This window comes from Bos indicus x Bos taurus, chromosome 5, assembly GCF_003369695.1.
Source record: "Bos indicus x Bos taurus breed Angus x Brahman F1 hybrid chromosome 5, Bos_hybrid_MaternalHap_v2.0, whole genome shotgun sequence".
NCBI lineage: Eukaryota > Metazoa > Chordata > Mammalia > Artiodactyla > Bovidae > Bos > Bos indicus x Bos taurus.
The window spans coordinates 4,440,109-4,457,278 of NC_040080.1; the positions used below are offsets into that span (position 1 = coordinate 4,440,109).

General features: G+C 61.1%; 1 protein-coding gene across 2 annotated transcripts in view; it reads left to right on the forward strand.

Annotated features, from left to right (window-relative positions):
- Positions 1 to 17,170, forward strand: part of KIAA0930 (KIAA0930 ortholog) — a 43,362-nt gene that overhangs the window by 20,054 nt on the left and 6,138 nt on the right. Inside the window, exons 1-9 of one of the 2 annotated variants that reach the window (XM_027540532.1) lie at positions 7,078 to 7,264; positions 7,403 to 7,554; positions 10,105 to 10,230; positions 10,331 to 10,408; positions 10,676 to 10,777; positions 12,018 to 12,158; positions 12,691 to 12,885; positions 15,551 to 15,713; positions 16,686 to 16,844. In XM_027540532.1, the coding sequence (XP_027396333.1) occupies positions 7,201 to 7,264; positions 7,403 to 7,554; positions 10,105 to 10,230; positions 10,331 to 10,408; positions 10,676 to 10,777; positions 12,018 to 12,158; positions 12,691 to 12,885; positions 15,551 to 15,713; positions 16,686 to 16,844 (1,180 nt within the window). In that variant the 5' untranslated portion in view covers positions 7,078 to 7,200. Of the gene's footprint in view, positions 1 to 7,077; positions 7,265 to 7,402; positions 7,555 to 10,104; positions 10,231 to 10,330; positions 10,409 to 10,675; positions 10,778 to 12,017; positions 12,159 to 12,690; positions 12,886 to 15,550; positions 15,714 to 16,685; positions 16,845 to 17,170 lie in introns of those variants that run through there. The other variant, XM_027540531.1, reaches the window with a different exon arrangement.

Consider the following 17,170-nt stretch of genomic DNA (forward strand, 5'->3'; position numbering starts at 1 on the left):
CTCCTGCATTGGCAGGTGGGTTCTTTACCACTAGCACCAGCTGGGAAGCCCCATAAGCTGTAGAGTACAGGGCAAGCATGAGCCATCATCATTGTCAGTACTGTTGAGCTGTTGGCATGGTTACGTACCCCATTCAGTGTCTTGCAGAATGAAGTGGACAATCTGTGGCGGGGTGGCGGGAGAGCATGGAGCTGGGCACGGGTGGCTCAGGTTCAGTCCTTGCACAGCGGTGTGCCCTCCTCCACGCTTCCCCAGAGCCACTAGTCTATGAAGGACTCTCCAGACCTGAAGTTCAAAGACGGTGACTTATGAAAGCAGGTCACTCACTGCAGGCAGCGGGGGAGGCTGGATCCCATAGTCCCATTTGGAGCTGGCAGATCCCACTTTGTGATATGGCCCTTGCTCCTTATTCACGGATTCTGTATTTACGGATTTAGCTACTCACTGAAATTTATCCATCACCAACACAGTCAGTACCTTGGGTGCTTTTGTGGTTAATTGCAGATGTGTGCAAAGTGGTGGGAAACTTTGAGTCACCCGGGGTGCATGGTCACAGCTGAGGTTCAACAAGGACACGCCTGCCTCCTTGTCTCAGCTCATCCTTTCTGTGGTCTCCTTGGTTGTTGTTCAGTCACTCAGTCATGGCTGATTCTTTGTGCCCCCATGGACTGCAGCACAGCAGGCCTTCCTGTCCTTCACTATCTCCCGGAGTTTGCTCACACTCATGTCCATTGAGTTGGTGACGCCATCCAATCGTCTCATCCTCGGGGTCTATTTAGTGCCACGTATTTGCATGTTGTGCTTTTTTGGTGGTGATTTTGCCATTTGGAGTGGCCCCCAAGTGTAACGCTGAAGTGTCTAGTCCTGAGCAAAAGAATGCTGAGATGGGCCTTATGGAGAATATACATGTTAGATAAGCTTCATCCAGGCACGAGTTAGAGTGCTGGTGGCCTGGAGTTGAGTGTTAATGACCCAACTGTATACACACACATAACGCAAGATAATGTATAGATCATCTGATGAAAACGCAACCAGAGGCTTGCAGGAGCCCAACCTTGTATTTCTGTAGGAGCAGTGACTCCATATTTGCCAAGTCAGCGTCTGTGGCCACTTGATAGAGCTACCACTACAGTCACCATGGATTAGAACAGGCCGGAGGACCCCGGCCCCACAGGGGAGGCGGCGGTGAGTGCGGAGCTGTCCATGGTGCTGCTCCACGTCTGGGGCTGGAAGCCTGCTGACCTTGGGCTGGACAGAGCCCTGGAGTTGAGGGAGCTCTGCTGGCCTGGCGGCTCCCGGGGCTTCTGACCCAGGGCACGTCTTGGTGAACAGGCTTTGGGACAGGATGCAGCGAGAAAGGGGCTCACCTCTGAGAGAAAGAGCTGGCACTGATTCCACAGCACTGGCCACATGGCGAGGCCGGCCACACGGCGAGGCCGGCCACACGGCGAGGCCAGCCACCCTGTGTCTGTCTGTTCATCCAATTAGCACATCGCGTGGTTCAGGGACACTGCTGGCTGGGGAGTCATCACCTCATCTGAGCAAGCCAGATGTGCAGGGCAGCAGTGTGGAGGCCCCCACAAATACACACATGGACAGAGCTTTACAGCGTGCAGAGGACTTTCCACAATGGCCCCTCTCCCCACCCCCAACCTCACCACTGGTTCCGGGAGAGTGGCAGGTTAGACCCCTCTGACAGAAGGACTCTCTGGGGTCCCCAGGGGTTCAGTGAACCCATCACCCAGATGGGGAGGAGCAGAGAGCCAGGACCTGAGCTCAGGTCGTCTGGTTGCAAAGCCTAACGCTGCGCTGCGCCTCCGCCAGTCTGAGCCCTCACCCTGACCTTGACCCTTCCTAGTTTGGACTTGGACTGTCTCCTCTCCCTCCCTCTTCTGCTCCCTCTGAAGACAGGGAGCCCCTTCTCCACCCCCGTCTCCCTCTCTCTCTTTAATTAGCTTTATGACACTCATCAGAAGTCATACATTCATGGGCAAAAGTGGTATCATCTTACTATTAAAAGTATTAAAGGTGAAAAAAAAAAATCAAGCCTGTGTCCTGTGAGGTTCAGCAGCTCCTGCCATTCAGGTGTACGTGTTTCCATCAAGTGTACACGTTTCGTGTTCTGTCTCCGTCGAGGGTGCGTGTCTCCGTCAGGGAGACATGTTCCATCAGGGGTGCGTGTCTCCGTCGGGGGTGCGTGTCTCCATCGGGGGTGCCTGTGTCTGTCGGGGGTATGTGTCCCCGTTGGGGGTGCGTGTCTCCATCGGGGGTGCGTGCCTCCATCAGGCGTATGTGTCGCCATCGGGGGGGTACATGTCTCTGTCGGGGGTGCCTGTTTCCGTCAGGCGTATGTGTCTCCGCCCGTGTGTGTATCCAGGGCTCCATGTGGTGTAGCAGCTGTGGTCAGGGTGTGAGCCTCTGCTCTTTGGGCAGGTGCTGTGTCACATGCCTTTCGTGTCATGAGTGTCTTGTCTGCTCATCTTCACAGCATCCTTTAAAAGTGTGATGGCGATTCGATTTAGTACACACAGCACAATCTACCGAGATTAAACGTGAGTGATTACTGAATATTATTTTCTTTTTCTCCTAATGTTATGACTACTGCTATATTATTTGCTGTCATTAATACATATGGAATGTCTTTGTGCATAAGGCACTTCCTTATTCCCGTTTTTTTCTTTGCCATAAGATAGAGTCACATAAGCAGGAAGATGCTTGTTTGGCTTCCACAAAGGACACAGTAATTTTTCTTCTCTCACAAGAGCTCCCACTTCAAAGTGTTCTCGCCAGCTTTGGTCGTCATAGCTTTTTATCTACTTTGCCGGAGTATGGTTTATGTCAAATAAACTGTGTCGATGTCAAGTAAGTAACTGAATGAGTTTTGATGGCTGTGAAGGCACCAGCATCGATGCACAGAACGTTCGGGGCGACCACCAGTCTGCTGTCTGTGCCTCTGGTTTCGCCTTTTCTGAAGCATCCTGTGAATGTGGCCTTTCCGTATGTAGCTGTTTTCCTACGTCTGACTTCTTCACTCAGCGTGATGGTTCCGAGATTTATCCTCGGTGCTGTGTCGATCGGTAGTCTGTTCTCATCGCCAGTAACAGGCCACTCAGTGGCTACGCCACGTTCCGTAAGTGTCTCCTCCTGGTTCCCAGTTTGGGTTTATTTAGGAACACAGCATCTGTGAACGTTTGTGTACCAGTGTCTGCAGACACGTGCTTTGTATCTCTTGGGCAAGAACCTGGAAGTGACTGAATCGCCGGTAAACACGTTTAGCTTTATAAAATCTGCCAGTTTTCCTGAGTGATTGTTTCTTCTTTTCTTTCTAGTTTTTTGGCCGCTCTGGGTCTTCGTTGCTGTGTGAGAGCTTTTCCTGCTGCGGTGGGCGGGGGTTAGTCCGCAGTTGCAGGGCCCAGGTTTCTCCTGTTGCAGACACGGGCTGTGGCCCCGAGCCTCAGCAGCTGTGGCCCCGAGCCTCAGCAGCTGTGGCACGTGGGCTTGCTTGCCTCACAGCAGGTGGGGGTCTTAGTTCCCGGACCGGGGACTGACCCCATGTCCCCTGCATTCACAGGTGGATTTTTAACCACTGGACCACGAGGGAAGTCCCCTGGTTATTTTTATAAAAGGCAAATTTGCCTTCTTAAAAATGACAGCTTGTTCTTTCAGTGTGATTTTTTTAATCGCTAGTGAGATTGATATTTTCCCACATTTTACTGAGTGGGTCTGTTTCCTTCTCGGCAGTTACCTGTTTGGGTATTTCACTCATTTATCTGTTGCGGTCTTGCGCATTTTCTTTCGTAACTTGTTATGCTGTGAATTCTTTACATACAGTTATTTATTGTGACTTGCGCTGCCCTGGTTTTCATGTTCCCTTTGATTTCAGCTGTGCCTCTCTTGGGCATAAAGGGAATTTTGAGTGTTCAGGGTGGCGGGCGGGTCTTGACTTTCGCAGTCTCTCTTCTTGCTTTATCCTGAGTGTCCCTGGTCTGGCCTCTGCCTGACTGTCCCACCTGTCTGTCCTGCTGCGTCTCTGGGTGTGGCGCCCACAGCCACTCTTGGCAATGGTTCTGGCGTCTCACTGGTGAGAGGCAGGGTACGAGGGGGCTCCCCGACAGAGTAGCTTTCTTCCTCCTGAGTTTGTCATTGGTACTAAATAGTGATACGCTAGTGATAACATCTGTGTGATGTCTGCAGCGAACTCCCAGCCCCTTGTTCCTTTCAGAGGTTAGCGCTGGGTCTCCCCACCCATACCTGCGGGGCAGGCAGGGGCTGCAGATGCTCAGGAAGACGGGTGGGGAGGGCCCTGTCTGGGTGCCCAGGTGCCTTCTCAGCGGGTGGCTGGGCCACCTGCCTGTGGAGTCACCGCTTTGAGCCCTGGGTGATCTGAGTCAGAGGCGCTTCGGCCCTTGTGTTGCGTGTGGTCTTGGGGCTTCTTTGAAGGTTTTTCTTGGATCAGAGCCCTTTTGACTGAAAGAAAAGGGCATGTTCGCACCCTGTGTCCTGCGTGGGGCACCTAGGCCTCTGGTGGACAGTGGCTGGGCCACATCTGTGCTGTGGGCACCTGGGCAAGGCACCCACCTCCCTGAGTTCGTCTCCTGTTAAGTTGGGCCAATCCGTTTATTCACGCAGCATTTATTGAGTACCTGTTGTGTGCCTGGCTCTGTTCTGGGCACTACACTCAGATGGTCATCCAGGCAGGTCCCTACTCCTGGGAGGCATTTGTGCAGCGGGGGACAGTCGTGAAACCCCATAGTGATGGCGGCAAAACAAGGTGAGGAGGAAGGAGCACCTCCAGCACGTTTAATGTGGGGTCTGAAGTGGTTCCCTGAAGACAGGAGAGCCATCTGAGCTGCAGCGGGAGTGGCAGGAAGGAACCCCCTGTGTAAAGGCTCCAGGGTAGAGGGGCGGGCAACCCCAGGAGGCCAGCAGGGCTGGTGAGTGGCGAGGGGAGGGGCTGTCACAGGGAATTTTCTTAGAACTTTGGCTTTCATTCTGAATTCCATGGGAAGGTTTGAAGGGGGACAGGAGCCGACTTTAAATACAGACCCTGTAGCTGTGGTGTGGGGGGCGGACTCGGGGGTGAGAGTGGATGGGGCCGTGGATGCAGTCCAGGGGAGCTGGCCCCCGCCACCCCGGGAGGGGAAGGACCTGGGTGTGGTGCCCGCCATGCTCTCTGACGGCTGAGGGGCTGCCGGCAGTTTCTGGGAGAAGCATCCAGGTGGTGGGCTGGTGGTTCGGGAGCGGCCCGTCGAGGATGGGGGCACCGGCACAGGGTGACCTTCCAGCTGAACCCCACGAGCCCCTGTGTCGGGGGGAACACGGGCAGGCAGTGTGCTGCGGCTCCCTCACTAACTGGGCCGGATGGGCTGTGAAGAAAGCGATCGCTCAGCATTTACAGCAGGGAAATGGGACCCCTTGTGCGGACCTGCTGGGACAGGCCTGGCGGCACGTGGAACCCTGGAGGGCACGTTGGCATGTATTTTGTGCCGTCTCCAGCACGCCAGTCCTGCACGCAGGACCCCCCCCCGCCCCACCCCCAAACTCAAGGACCTTCCCTTGTCAGAACCTGGGGCTGCCAGCTGCCTGCCGAGCGCTTTGCGTTCATTATCTGGGTCCATCACATTGCATTTTCCAGAGCCTGAGTGTGTGCGTGTGTCTGGTCTGACAGGTCTGAGGACTCAGCAGTTTCTAGCTCTGGGATCTTGGGCCTCTTTTTCTGACTCCTGAAAGTCAGTCTCTTCTCTTGTGAAATCAGGCAGCAACTGTAACAGGCTGTGGGCAAAGTTCAGTGAGACGGCCCGCACGGCTCTGGTAGGGGCTCAATATGGCAAATGCAGGAAGAACCGTGGCCGCCTACCTGGTGCCGTGGGTACCACCAGGCTCCTTCTGCTTGCAGAATAAAGAGATCGCCAGAGGGCGTATGCTCTTGAGCCTGAGTGATGTGGATGGTGAACTTGACTCACTGTGGCAGGTGGTGGGGTTCAGAGCCCTGACCCACTGGGTGTGGAGACCACAGCGGCTGCCGTAGCCCCTCTGAGGGACCAGGAAGCAGTGGGTGTGGGCAGTCTTGGAGCGTTGAGTCTAGAAGGCCTTCTGCTGGGCTGGGGGCTCAGAAGGAGCTGAGATAAACTGTCCCGGGAGAGTTCTTGCTTTGTTAGGAAGAATGCACCCACCACCCCCGCCACCCTTGATTTTCTGCAGAGGGCTTTAGGGGTGTGAGTTGGGCACTGCCTGTTGTCACAGGGGTCAGTCTGGGGGTCCTGGCCTTTGCCCCTGAAGCTGATGGGTGACCTTTGTCTTGATAAGGCTCACCGGCCTGGGCCCCTGACTGATGAGACCGCCTTCTGTTTTCCTTCCGTGGGAGCCAGCTAGGGTGTGGGCCTGGGTGGGCTGCGGACCCCCTGGGCGCAGAGGGCGGGAGCCTGTGTCGGAGAGCTGATGTAAACAGGGCCGGGGTGTTCAGAACTCCAGGGCCTGAGGGCTGAGCCCCCCCTCACCCCCCATCCCCGCAACGCCCTGGAGGAGTGGGTGTGGGCTGCAGGCCAGGGGGTCTGACCACTTGTGAGGCCCCGAGGGTCCCGCCTCCACGGGTTCCAGAAGACAAATGCGAGGACTTAGGGTGATGAAGTCGCTTGGGGAGAAGAGGGAAAGAAACCAGCAGCAATGTAGTATCTCGGGTTTCTAAGTGATGACTCTGCAGCACATCTTGTGGTTCCATCAGGTCTGTGCAGACACCCACCTTGTCTAGGTCCCGTGGGCCAGCCACGCCTGCGGTGTCTGCCTTCACCCCCAGGAAGCTGGGGATCAGAGCGGTCCCTGGGCTGGCCCGCGGTCACACAGCTAGTGCAGAGCTGGAGCGGAACCTCTCAGCCTTCCTACTGGAGCCTGTTGAGTTTTTTTCCTCCTTGTGTGGGAAAGAGGACCATAACGATCTAGGTATCAGGAAGAAACACTGTCGGTAATAAGAAGCAGAGTCAGCCGCCGTGCTGGAAGGCTGCCTCCCTCCTGCCTGCAGCTGAGCCCGGCAGGCAGAGGGGCAGCTGTCCCTTTAAGTCAGATTCCCGGGGTGGGGGTGGGGAGGGAGGTGCCGGCAGGAGATGGATGGATCTCCCCTCCTGAGCCCTTGGGGCTCCCCGCCAGACAGCCTGCCAGACAGCCTGCCGAGCCTTCCCTCAGATCCAGGCTTCCCTTCCCCGTGCGATGCTGCTGATTCATCCTGGGGCTGGAGTCCGCGGTGCTGCGGGGCTCGGGGCCTCCCGCGGAGGTGCCCTTGGGCCTCTGCGGGCGCCCGTGGGGGCTGGGGCTCCGCACATCGTGGAGGTCTGCGGGGGGCAGGGCGGGGGGCCGGGGCTCGGCCAGGCCCCTCACAGTACCCCCCATCCCCTCTGGCCTCCCTGCGCAGGGTGCTTCAAGGACGACCGCATCGTCTTCTGGACGTGGATGTTCTCCACCTACTTCATGGAGAAGTGGGCCCCGCGCCAGGACGACATGCTCTTCTACGTGCGCCGGAAGCTGGCGTTCGCGGGCAGCGAGGGCGCCCTGGACGGGCGGAAGGTGAGCGCCCTGGACCGCCCCCCCCCCCCCAAATGGGTCTGCAGGCTTGTGGGCCGGGGGTCTGCAGTCCTCCTCGCGCGTGTTAGGAGGGGAACGCGGTGTTCATTCAGTGCCCGCCAGGTGCCAGGAGCTGGGCGGGGACAGTCACACATGTGTCCCGTGGTGGGACGCGCGGGCCTCATGTGGGTATTATTACTGAGCTTCCCCACGAGCCCGGAAGGCAGCGATGAGTATCACTACAGTGCCTTGGAGGAGACATGTCCAGAGGCTGGGTGGTCTGGCGGGCATCTCATCCTTAGTAAGTAAATAGAAGAGCAAAGACGTTGACTCCAGAGGCTGGGTCCAGCCTGACCGTGGGCAGGTGACCTGGCTTGGTGATGGTGGTGATGCCTGCCAGCCCCCGAGCCCTCACCTCACCCCCGACAGGGGCTCAGCTCTCTGCCTCTCCCATCTCCCATGTCTTCCCAGCAACTGGACAGGACAAGGGTTGTTATCCCTTTTTTACAAGAAGAGACCAAAGGCTCGCAGGTGACTTGAGTCACCTCCGGTGTTTAATCCACTTAAGTTTCAGTCGACAAGTTAATAGAACAAGCTTTGCATGTCTTTCAGAAGCTTTATTTAGTGTTTTGTAAAATATCGAAGCAACCTGTATGCCAAACATACAAAGGCGTTGTTTTCATTTAAACACAAAAGTGCCTCGGGAAGTGGAGACGGGTTTTTGCAGCCTGCCTGCCCAGCGCTTGTGACCCCGGGCTGGGGCTTGGTGGCCGGGGCTCATGCCTTCCCTGCCTTGTGCCTGCTCTTTGAGCCTGATTGTGCAGGACGGGCTTTCTGCAAACAGATAGCCTGGTGCCTGCTGCAAAGGAGACATGGTGGCCTGCATGCCTGCAGCCAAATGGCTGGTCCGATCCGGCTGCGTGACAGGCGGGAAGACCTGGGGGTGGGCCAGGGTGCTCTGGTGACCATCTGGAGTCTGCAGCAGCTGGCCGTGTGACCGGGTTGTCACTGGGGCCAGTGGACACTGGGACCCTGAAGTGCATCACGCAGAGCCAACACAGTCTGGGTCACTATAGTGACCAGAAGGGAGGGGAGTGGTCAGCGGAGGCCACCTGAGTGAGGTGGGTCTTGAAGGAAGGGCAGATATGGTCCCAGCGGAGGGGCCGGTGGCCGAGCAGTGGGCCTGACCGTCTGCTGAGGTTTAAGTTTCAGATTTTTTTTTTTTTTTTTTTTTACAAAATCTTGGTGGTTGTTTAGAGGAAGCATGTTGAGACCAGAGGCGACAGTAAGGGCTGAGTGTACCTGAGACGCGGTTGTGCCTTGAATGTTGGTGCCTGGAGAGGCCCCAGCTCTGGTCAGGGAGGGTTTTCTTAGCCGATCTGGCCTTGACTGCTCCAGTGGGCAGGCAGGGCTCAGGAGGGGTCCGCTTTGTGGGCTCCCAGAGTGGCCAGGCAGGGAGGTGAAAGGAAGCTGCAAGTGCTGGCTCCTTCTCTCTGGAAGAGAACCCTGGACTCAGGCCTGAGCAGTTTTGGAGCCGGAGGCCTGAGGCTGTGTGTGAGGTCCCCTGAAGGCTGGGCTGGGGCCGTGTTGACAAGGGCAATGAGGGGACCCCGAGTTTGGGAGCGTGTGGCAGTCTAGCTATGCGCATGCTGGAACGTTCCATCGCACCCCTGCCCAGAGGGCTCTGCAGGCCCTTCTCTCCCAGCACTGGGAGGACAAGATGACTGAGTCTTGGCCGGGCCTCAGGGAGCACTCCCCCACACCCCTGCCCCCGGCCCGGTCTGCTGGGACCGACGGCGTGGCCAGTGGCACGTGGAACGGTTGGTGCTGTGATGGGGTGAGGAATGGGGTGGCTGGGGACCCACAGAGAGGAGGAGGCAGCATCTGCCGGAATGTTGTAGGTCAGAGCGAGGGGATGACGGTGGACGGAGGACATTTGTGGGGAGGGGCGAGCCAGCACACGCACGACAGGCCCTGCCGGGGTGGGTCTGCGGTATCTGAAAGGCAGCAGGCGGGTGGCGCGGCGGGGGAGAACCCACGGGTCTGGAGGTGCGAGGTGGACGGGGCGGGGGAGGAGGGAGACCACACAGCTGCTCCCGCGCAGCCTCCCTGCCCGCCTCTGCTGCGAAGAGCAGAAAGGAAAGCCCCTGGCCGGCGCGCTGTGGGCGCTGCTGCAGGGCCTGCGCACTGCGGGCTCTCTGCGGCAAGCCCGGCTGCCTCCCGCCCCCTCCTCATCCGGCCGTGGAGCTGGTACCCAGTTGCCGTAGCAACCCGAGGGCCTCCTGCGGGCTCCGCTGGTGTAGAGGGTGGCTGGCTGGACTGGCTGCCTGTGGGCTGGGCCAGGATGCTGGGATCCCCCGCCCTGCTGGGGGGCCCAAGGGACGACCTCGGTGGGAGGCTGGCTTCTTGATGAGACCCCGGGGTCGCGAAGCCAGAGAACCCAGGAGGGAGATTGGAGCCCAGGCCCCGCGTGGGAGGGGCCAGGGAGGAGAGGATGCCCCCGGGGCGGGGGGGCGGGGGTGCTGGGACTCACCTCTGCCCTGGGCCTCACAGCTGGCGGAGGCCGAGCCCGAGGTGGAGGTGGAGGTGTACCGGAGGGACTCCAAGAAGCTGCCAGGCCTCGGAGACCCCGACATCGACTGGGAGGAGAGCGTCTGCCTGAACCTCATCCTGCAGAAGGTGCCTGGCGCGATGGGCAGGGCTCCCGGCGTGCGGGCGGGGTGCTCGAAGGCCCCGGGCACGCGGACCCCTGAACTCCCCTGTCCCGCACCCCTTCCAGCTGGACTACATGGTAACCTGTGCTGTGTGCACGCGAGCCGACGGCGGGGACATCCACATCCACAGGAAGAGGTCCCAGGTGAGCCCGCGGCGCCCAGGGGTGCCCCTCCCGCTGCCCTGCCCTGAGGGGAGGCTGACCCCAGAATTTCCCTGCGGCCTGGGGGCCTGGGTCCAGCTCAGGAGCCCTGAAGCAGGTCCTCCCTCCCAACGGCTCCTTCCCCAGCGGCTCCTGGGGCCCTGGCGACCCATGCCTTACAGCACACCCCACCCCAGCGCGTGGCTCCGGGCCCGGGTGTAGGGCTCAGTGGGGGTTTCACTCAGCCCCTTCCAATCTTTTTCTTTCCAGCAAGTGTTCGCGTCCCCCAGTAAGCACCCCATGGACAGCAAAGGGGAGGAGTCCAAGATCAGCTACCCCAACATCTTCTTCATGATCGACAGCTTCGAGGAGGTGGGGGCTCTGTCTTGGTCTGGCTCCCCCGCAGCCACCCCCCAGGCCTCACATGCCTTCAGGAAGGAGGTGGGGGCAGGGCTGGGCTCCCGCTCTCCCTGCTGCTTCCTTGACTCAGGGCAAACGAGTTCACTGGGCTCTGAGCCTTAGTGTTCTCATCTGTAAAATGGGCGTCAGGGTTGAAAGATCAGAGAGCTCACGCGTGGGAGGAGGCATCATCAAGTCCTGCAGAGCGCTGCCCGGGCAGGAGGGACGGTTATTACCACCCTCGAACCCTAAATGAGGCCTCCCCACCTTGGGATCCTAGGATGTCTGCGATGGGTGGGGCTCCGGAAGTTACAAAACTGGGGCCTGGGGCAGCTCACTCAACTGGGAAACGCGGGGTGCTGGGAAGCCAGCTGCGCCCCCTGGCGACCCTGCCGGCTCCTGTCAAGCCACCCTCCTGTCGAGGTCTGGGCAGTGGAGCTGCTCCCCCCACCACCCACAGTGAGGGCAGGGGGTGGGGGGCCCGGGAGCACTCACGAAGGATGGGGCGTGGGCTGCAAGTCGCTTCTCGATTTGGTTGGTGTCTTGAGCATTTCAGTTCAGGGGGCTGAGCGCCCTCTCCAGACTCACACAGCTTGTCCACAACAGAGCTGAGATTGAAGCCAGAGTCTGGACCTCAGAGCTCAGCCTGCACACAGCCCCCCGCCCTGCCCCATGGGCAGTGACTCTCGTGGGGGCAGGCTGTCCGGTCCCCTGCAGACAGTCACCCCCCCCAGGCAGGCAGTCTGTGAGGCTTCTGAGCTGGTGCCCACATACACGCCCTGACGGCTGGGGCAGGGCTGGGGCGGGTGGGCTGTGCACCCATAGCTGGAGGTGGAGAAGACACTTGAAAGCGGCCAGACAGTCCCCGTGAACTGTTCTACTTCCTGGTGTCGCTCCGGTGGACAGTGAGAGGGTGGCACATCCTTTTCCTGTTCCAGAGTCACTTATGACCTTAGCCCCTTGTAGACGCTGCCCCTGCCCACGGGTGGGATGTCCCCCTTGCTGCGCGGGTCCCCGTGGAGTGGTGGCAGGCCTGGGGGCCTTGGGCAAAGGCCTTCACGTCTGTGGCTCAGCGTTCTCCCCTGTAAAGGGGGAGTTTCCAAGCAGCCCTCCCTGGGTCAAGGAGCCGGGCAGGGGGCTGGGAGCCGGGCTGTGCTGGGGGCCGGGGGCAGCCAACCGGTGCCATCCCTGCGTCTGCCTCGCGCCCCCCCAGGTGTTCAGTGACATGACCGTTGGGGAAGGGGAGATGGTCTGCGTGGAGCTGGTGGCCAGTGACAAGACCAACACGTTCCAGGGAGTCATCTTTCAGGGCTCCATCCGCTACGAGGCGCTCAAGAAGGTGTATGACAACCGCGTGAGTGCAGGGTGGGCTGGGTCCAGGGGGCGATCACCCCGCAGCGCCCCCTGCCCTCGCCCAGCTCTGCTGTACCTGGCCCACCCCAGAGCTCCTGCAGCGCCCCCAATGCCCCTCCTAGGCGGCTGGGGCCTGGGTCACGTGGGGCTCTTCCCAGGAAAACCCTCCTGGGATTATTGGTCCCCGACAGATGGGACCGAAGGGAGAGGAGTCCAGGTGGATGGGTGCCCTCCTGCCGCTGGGCTCCGCCCCGGGTGTCCTCTCTCTGGACCCCGGGGCAGGGGACGAGGAGGTGGTCTCTGTCCCCAGACGGGGTGTGGTCATTGGGGCGAGAGGGCGTCAGACAGGGATGCGAGGGTGCCGGCACTGCCCCGCCTTGTGGGCGAGCCCGGGTCAGGTGGGGCTGGGTCTCCCCGGAGCGGGGCTGGCGGCCCTCGGGGGCTTCTTGAGGGAGGGTCCCCCGGCTGCTGGAGCCCCCAGGGAGCGGGCACCCCGCCTGCCTGACTCAGTGCCCCCGCCTGCCCGCCCGCAGGTGAGCGTGGCGGCCCGCATGGCCCAGAAGATGTCGTTCGGCTTCTACAAGTATAGCAACATGGAGTTTGTACGCATGAAGGGGCCCCAGGGCAAGGGCCACGCTGAGATGGCCGTCAGCCGCGTGTCCACCGGCGACACGTCCCCCTGCGGGACCGAGGAGGACTCTAGCCCGGCTTCGCCCATGCATGAGCGGGTAAGGCTGCGCAGCTCGGGGAGGGCCTCTGCCCTTCCCTGAGGCCTGCCTCCCACAGCCTCCCTGGTCCTTCCCGCCCCCCAGCCCCCCGAGAGGTAGGTGTCATGGTCCCCACCCCTCTGGGGAGGAGGCCGAGGTTCAGAGAGGGCAGGTGACTGGCCCGGGGTCACACAGAAGGTTAGTACCTGGGCCCCGAGCTGCCACGGTGGCAGGGCTCAGCCAGCGGGGTCCCAGCACCCGCCCTGGTGGACCTGCTGGGTGGGGGCGGGCACCCAAGCGGCCTTTCCAGGGGGCGAGATGGGGACGATGATGGATGAGCTCCAGCAGGGTTGGCCAGAGCCTCGAGACCCTGGGGCCCCCCAGCTGGTCTCTGCCGGGGCCGCTTGCCAACCAGATGCTGGGCCCCGGAACTGCTGGCGACTGCCGCAGCCATGGACGGGTCCGAGTCTTCCTGTCTGCAGAGCTGGGCACCCCCAGGCCTGCGGGGGTTCCTTGCTCTGCCCCCTGCCATGTGGCTCATGCAACAGCACTGAGCCTCTGAGCCCTTTCTAGGCTGCTGTCCTTCCCCGGGGGCCGGGAAGCTGACCTCAGTGGCAGCCTTATTCCCAGAGCCTCTGGGGTGGTGGGCGGGGGGCAAGCCCAGGGCTCAGGCAGGAGAAAATACCCAGCCCATCGGCCACGTTGCCCGTGTTGGGGGCTCCAGAGGAAACCGGGGGTCTTGAAGGAGGAGTGCGTCCCCCCCGGGCGTCTCCAGGAGGGGCTGCAGGGTGGGCTGCAGTCCGGGCACTGCTGCTGCATGAGCTGGGACAGTCTCTCCTCTCTGAGCCTCAGTTTGCTCACCCGGAAATGGGGTGAACACACACCCGCCTCCCGAGGTGTTGGGGACTCAGGAGCCAGGGCATCAGGGCCCCTCTGGGGGTGGGGCCGGCTGGGGCATCTGCCTGGAGAAATGGCCCCCGAGCGTGTCAGTCCAAGTCCCCGCTGGCGCGCCCGAGGTCAGGGAGCCGTGCGCACCCTGCCTTTCACTCTAAGCTCACCGTCACGCGTCCTCCCGGCAGTCAGGGGGCACTTTTCTTTCTCTTGTTGTGTCTTTTTTTGTTCGCTTTGAGTTTCCTGCAGTGAATGTGTTTTGTAAGCAGAGCAGAAACGACAAACGCTCTCTTTCTGTGATGATGGGTGAGAATTCTGAGCAGAGGCGTCTGTTGTCTTGGGAACAGAGGTGGTTTGTCTCTGCGATAAGGAGCCTTATCCCCCTTGGTTCTCAGGTGCCCACTGAGGCTAACAAATGTGTGCGTGACAGCCCTAGTGAAGATGTGGCCTGGGCTCAGGCGGGACAAGCCTGGATGCCAGTTCTGGCCGCGTGTTTGCCCAGTGACCACAGAGAGGTTACTGGACCAGTCCGGGCCTTCATCTTCCCATCTGTCAAATGGGGGTGCTGGTCTTTCTCTCCCAGGGTGGCCGTGGCGGGGAAGGAGGCATTGCCTGGGAAAGCCCCTGGCCCCCAGCAGCCGGGGGAGCTAGGGTCAAGGGGCGGGGCCTGCCAGGGTCGTCCCAGCGCTGCTCGGGCGCCCCGCCTCTGTGCTCCCTGCCTTCCTTTCCCAGAGGGGTCGTTTGTAACCAGCGCATGACAAATACAGACTCTGTGTGTTGTGGTTTCTGGTGTTTGCTTTTCTATCTTCTAAAAACCTTCCCTGGCTTGTGGGAGGACCGTCTGGAGCCCAGCGGCCGCCGGGACTCTGGTGGACGTCGGAGCCATGACGAGGAGGCTGACGGGGCTCCCGAAGTTTCAGTCCCAGCTCACCTTGTTCCTCAGATTCTTGTTTGCATGGGGAGGAGGGAGGAGATGGGCCACGTTCCCTCTGCCTGGAACGCCCTTCCCCCCCTTCTTCACCTAGCGAACTCCTACTCGTCCTTCAAGACCCAGCTCAAGCGGCGTCTCCTCCGGGAAGCCTTTCGTGATTTCCCAGGCTTTTGATTCCTTTTGCCTGCGTGCTCGCCTGTATCCTGTGCTTCCTTTTTTTTTTCTGTCTTTAACAACCAACATTCAGTCTGTGGTTGTCAACTTTTGGGTCTCTCACCACCCCCGGCAGACTGTGAGCTCCTTGAGGGCAGGGACCCGGTCGTGTGCTCCCCTGAGTGGGTGTGGAGAATGGTTGGTGATGGGCAGTGTGGTTAGAAGAGAGGAGAGCAGGAGATGGAGGGGTGAACTGTTTGACCACTGCATTTCTGTGGAAGGACGCTGGGGGAGAGAGGGGACAGGAGATAAAAGCCAGGAGAAGAAATTAGAGGGAAGAGCATGGCCTTAGGGGCAGCAGACCTGGGGTGCAGCCCAGCGTGGCCGCCGTCTGCTGGGTGACCTTGGCCCCGCCAGGGTGGCTGTCCCGCCTCAGCCGGTTCTCACGTCAGGGGTGGTTGGGAAGGTTCCGGGGATTTGGTGCCTGGAGGGTGCTCGTCCCGCGTGAGCAGCCAGGCTTGCTCTGTGCTCCGATGACCCCTGGCGGGCGGTTGAGGCCCCAGGTGGGCGGCTGGGTTCTTCCCGGGGCAGAGCTGGTGGCCAGCGCCCACCGAGCCCCAGGCTGGCTACGCTCTGCAGGCGGGAGACGGGTGGGCGCCAGGGCCCCCCTAGGTCAGCGGGCTGCCCTGGTGACATGCTCCTTGTTCCCAGGTAACCTCCTTCAGCACACCCCCAACCCCTGAGCGGAACAACCGGCCCGCCTTCTTCTCCCCATCCCTCAAGAGGAAGGGGCCCCGGAACCGGATCACGGAGATGAAGAAGTCTCACTCGGCCAACGACAGCGAGGAGTTTTTCCGGGAGGACGACGGGGGAGGTGACCTGCTGCTCCCCCGCCTCCCGGCCTGCGGGGCCTCCTCACTCCCTTCTGCACATTCAGAGAGCCAGGGGGCCATGCGCCTGCCCATCCTGGGCGGGGGTGGAGCTGTGGACAGACAGCAGACGGCCACCGAAGGGAGCCCCCAGCCCCGGCTCAGTGTGGCCGGCAGTTGGCACCTGATTTCAGGGGCTCCGAGGGGAGGGCTCTGGGCGCGCGCGTGCTGTTCCCTCCCTCTGCGAGGTGCCCTGTGGCCCTGCCGCCTTCAGTGAGGTGTCCCTCGGGGCTCACCTGCCCTCCTCCCTGAGCCTGGGCCGTCTGTCCAGCGGCCTCCTGGTCGTCTCTGCCCGGGTGTCTCCGTGGTCCTCAATCACACCTACTCGGTCCTCAGGCCTCCCTGCTCCCTTTTCCGCCCTGCGTGGGCCCTGCCGTGGGAGCAGTACCGCGGGAGGGCAGGGCCGTGTTTATCAGAGGGGCGGCAGGAGGCCGTTGGAGGAGCTTAGAGGGTCCTGATCGGCAGGACCGAGGCAGAGGGCCTGCTGGACGAGACCCTGGCCGGGGCTGCAGACCCCAGCCCAGGCCTTGACCTGCTCTCGAGTGGGCTTGGGCAGTGCCGCCCTCCTGGGTTCCTTCCAGGCCAGCAGGAAAGTGTCCACAGTGCCCACCTGCCTCCCCGGTGGCCCACCGGCCGGGTGATGGTGCCGGGTCGTCCCAGCTGTACCCCCATACCCCTCCGGGGAGAGGACCAGAGCGGGGCAGCCGTGGGGCCCGGCACAGCAACAGGCCCGGGCCTACAGGGGAGGCGCTCCAGGACCGGGGCGGGGGTGTCAGGCTAGAAGGCACAGGGGGCTGGAGGGCAGTCAGGAGGAGGTCCGGTCAGGTCGGAGGTCGAGCTGGGCCGGGGAGGGGTCACCTGGGTGGGAGGTGTGCTCCGCTCCGCGGCCCGGGCCTGACACGTCGTCTCCGCTGCAGCTGACCTGCACAACGCCACCAACCTGCGATCTCGCTCCCTGTCGGGCACGGGGCGCTCCCTGGTCGGGTCCTGGCTGAAGCTGAACAGAGCAGACGGGAACTTCCTTCTCTATGCACACCTAACCTACGTCACTTTGCCGCTGCATCGGATTTTAACAGGTAACTCTGACTTTGGGGTGGGACCTCTGGGGGAACCACGACCCCTAAAAAGTACTCCTGTGGGCAGTACTCGGGCACCACGCCGTCCCCCTGGAGGGGCTTCAGACCCTCAGCACGTGCGTGCTACTCGAGGGGTAGGCGGCCCCACGGGGGCCGTGGCTCCAGAGTCAGGCTGCCTGTGTGAGCCCTGCGCCCTGAGCCCTTGCCCCGTGGTGCAGCCGTTCCAGGCGCGCGCATTGCCCCGTTCCTGTCTGGAAGGAGGGTGAGCCCAGCCCCGCAGGTCCCCAAGGGCTGGAAGAGCGCCTTGAGGGCGTCCCTCACAGATG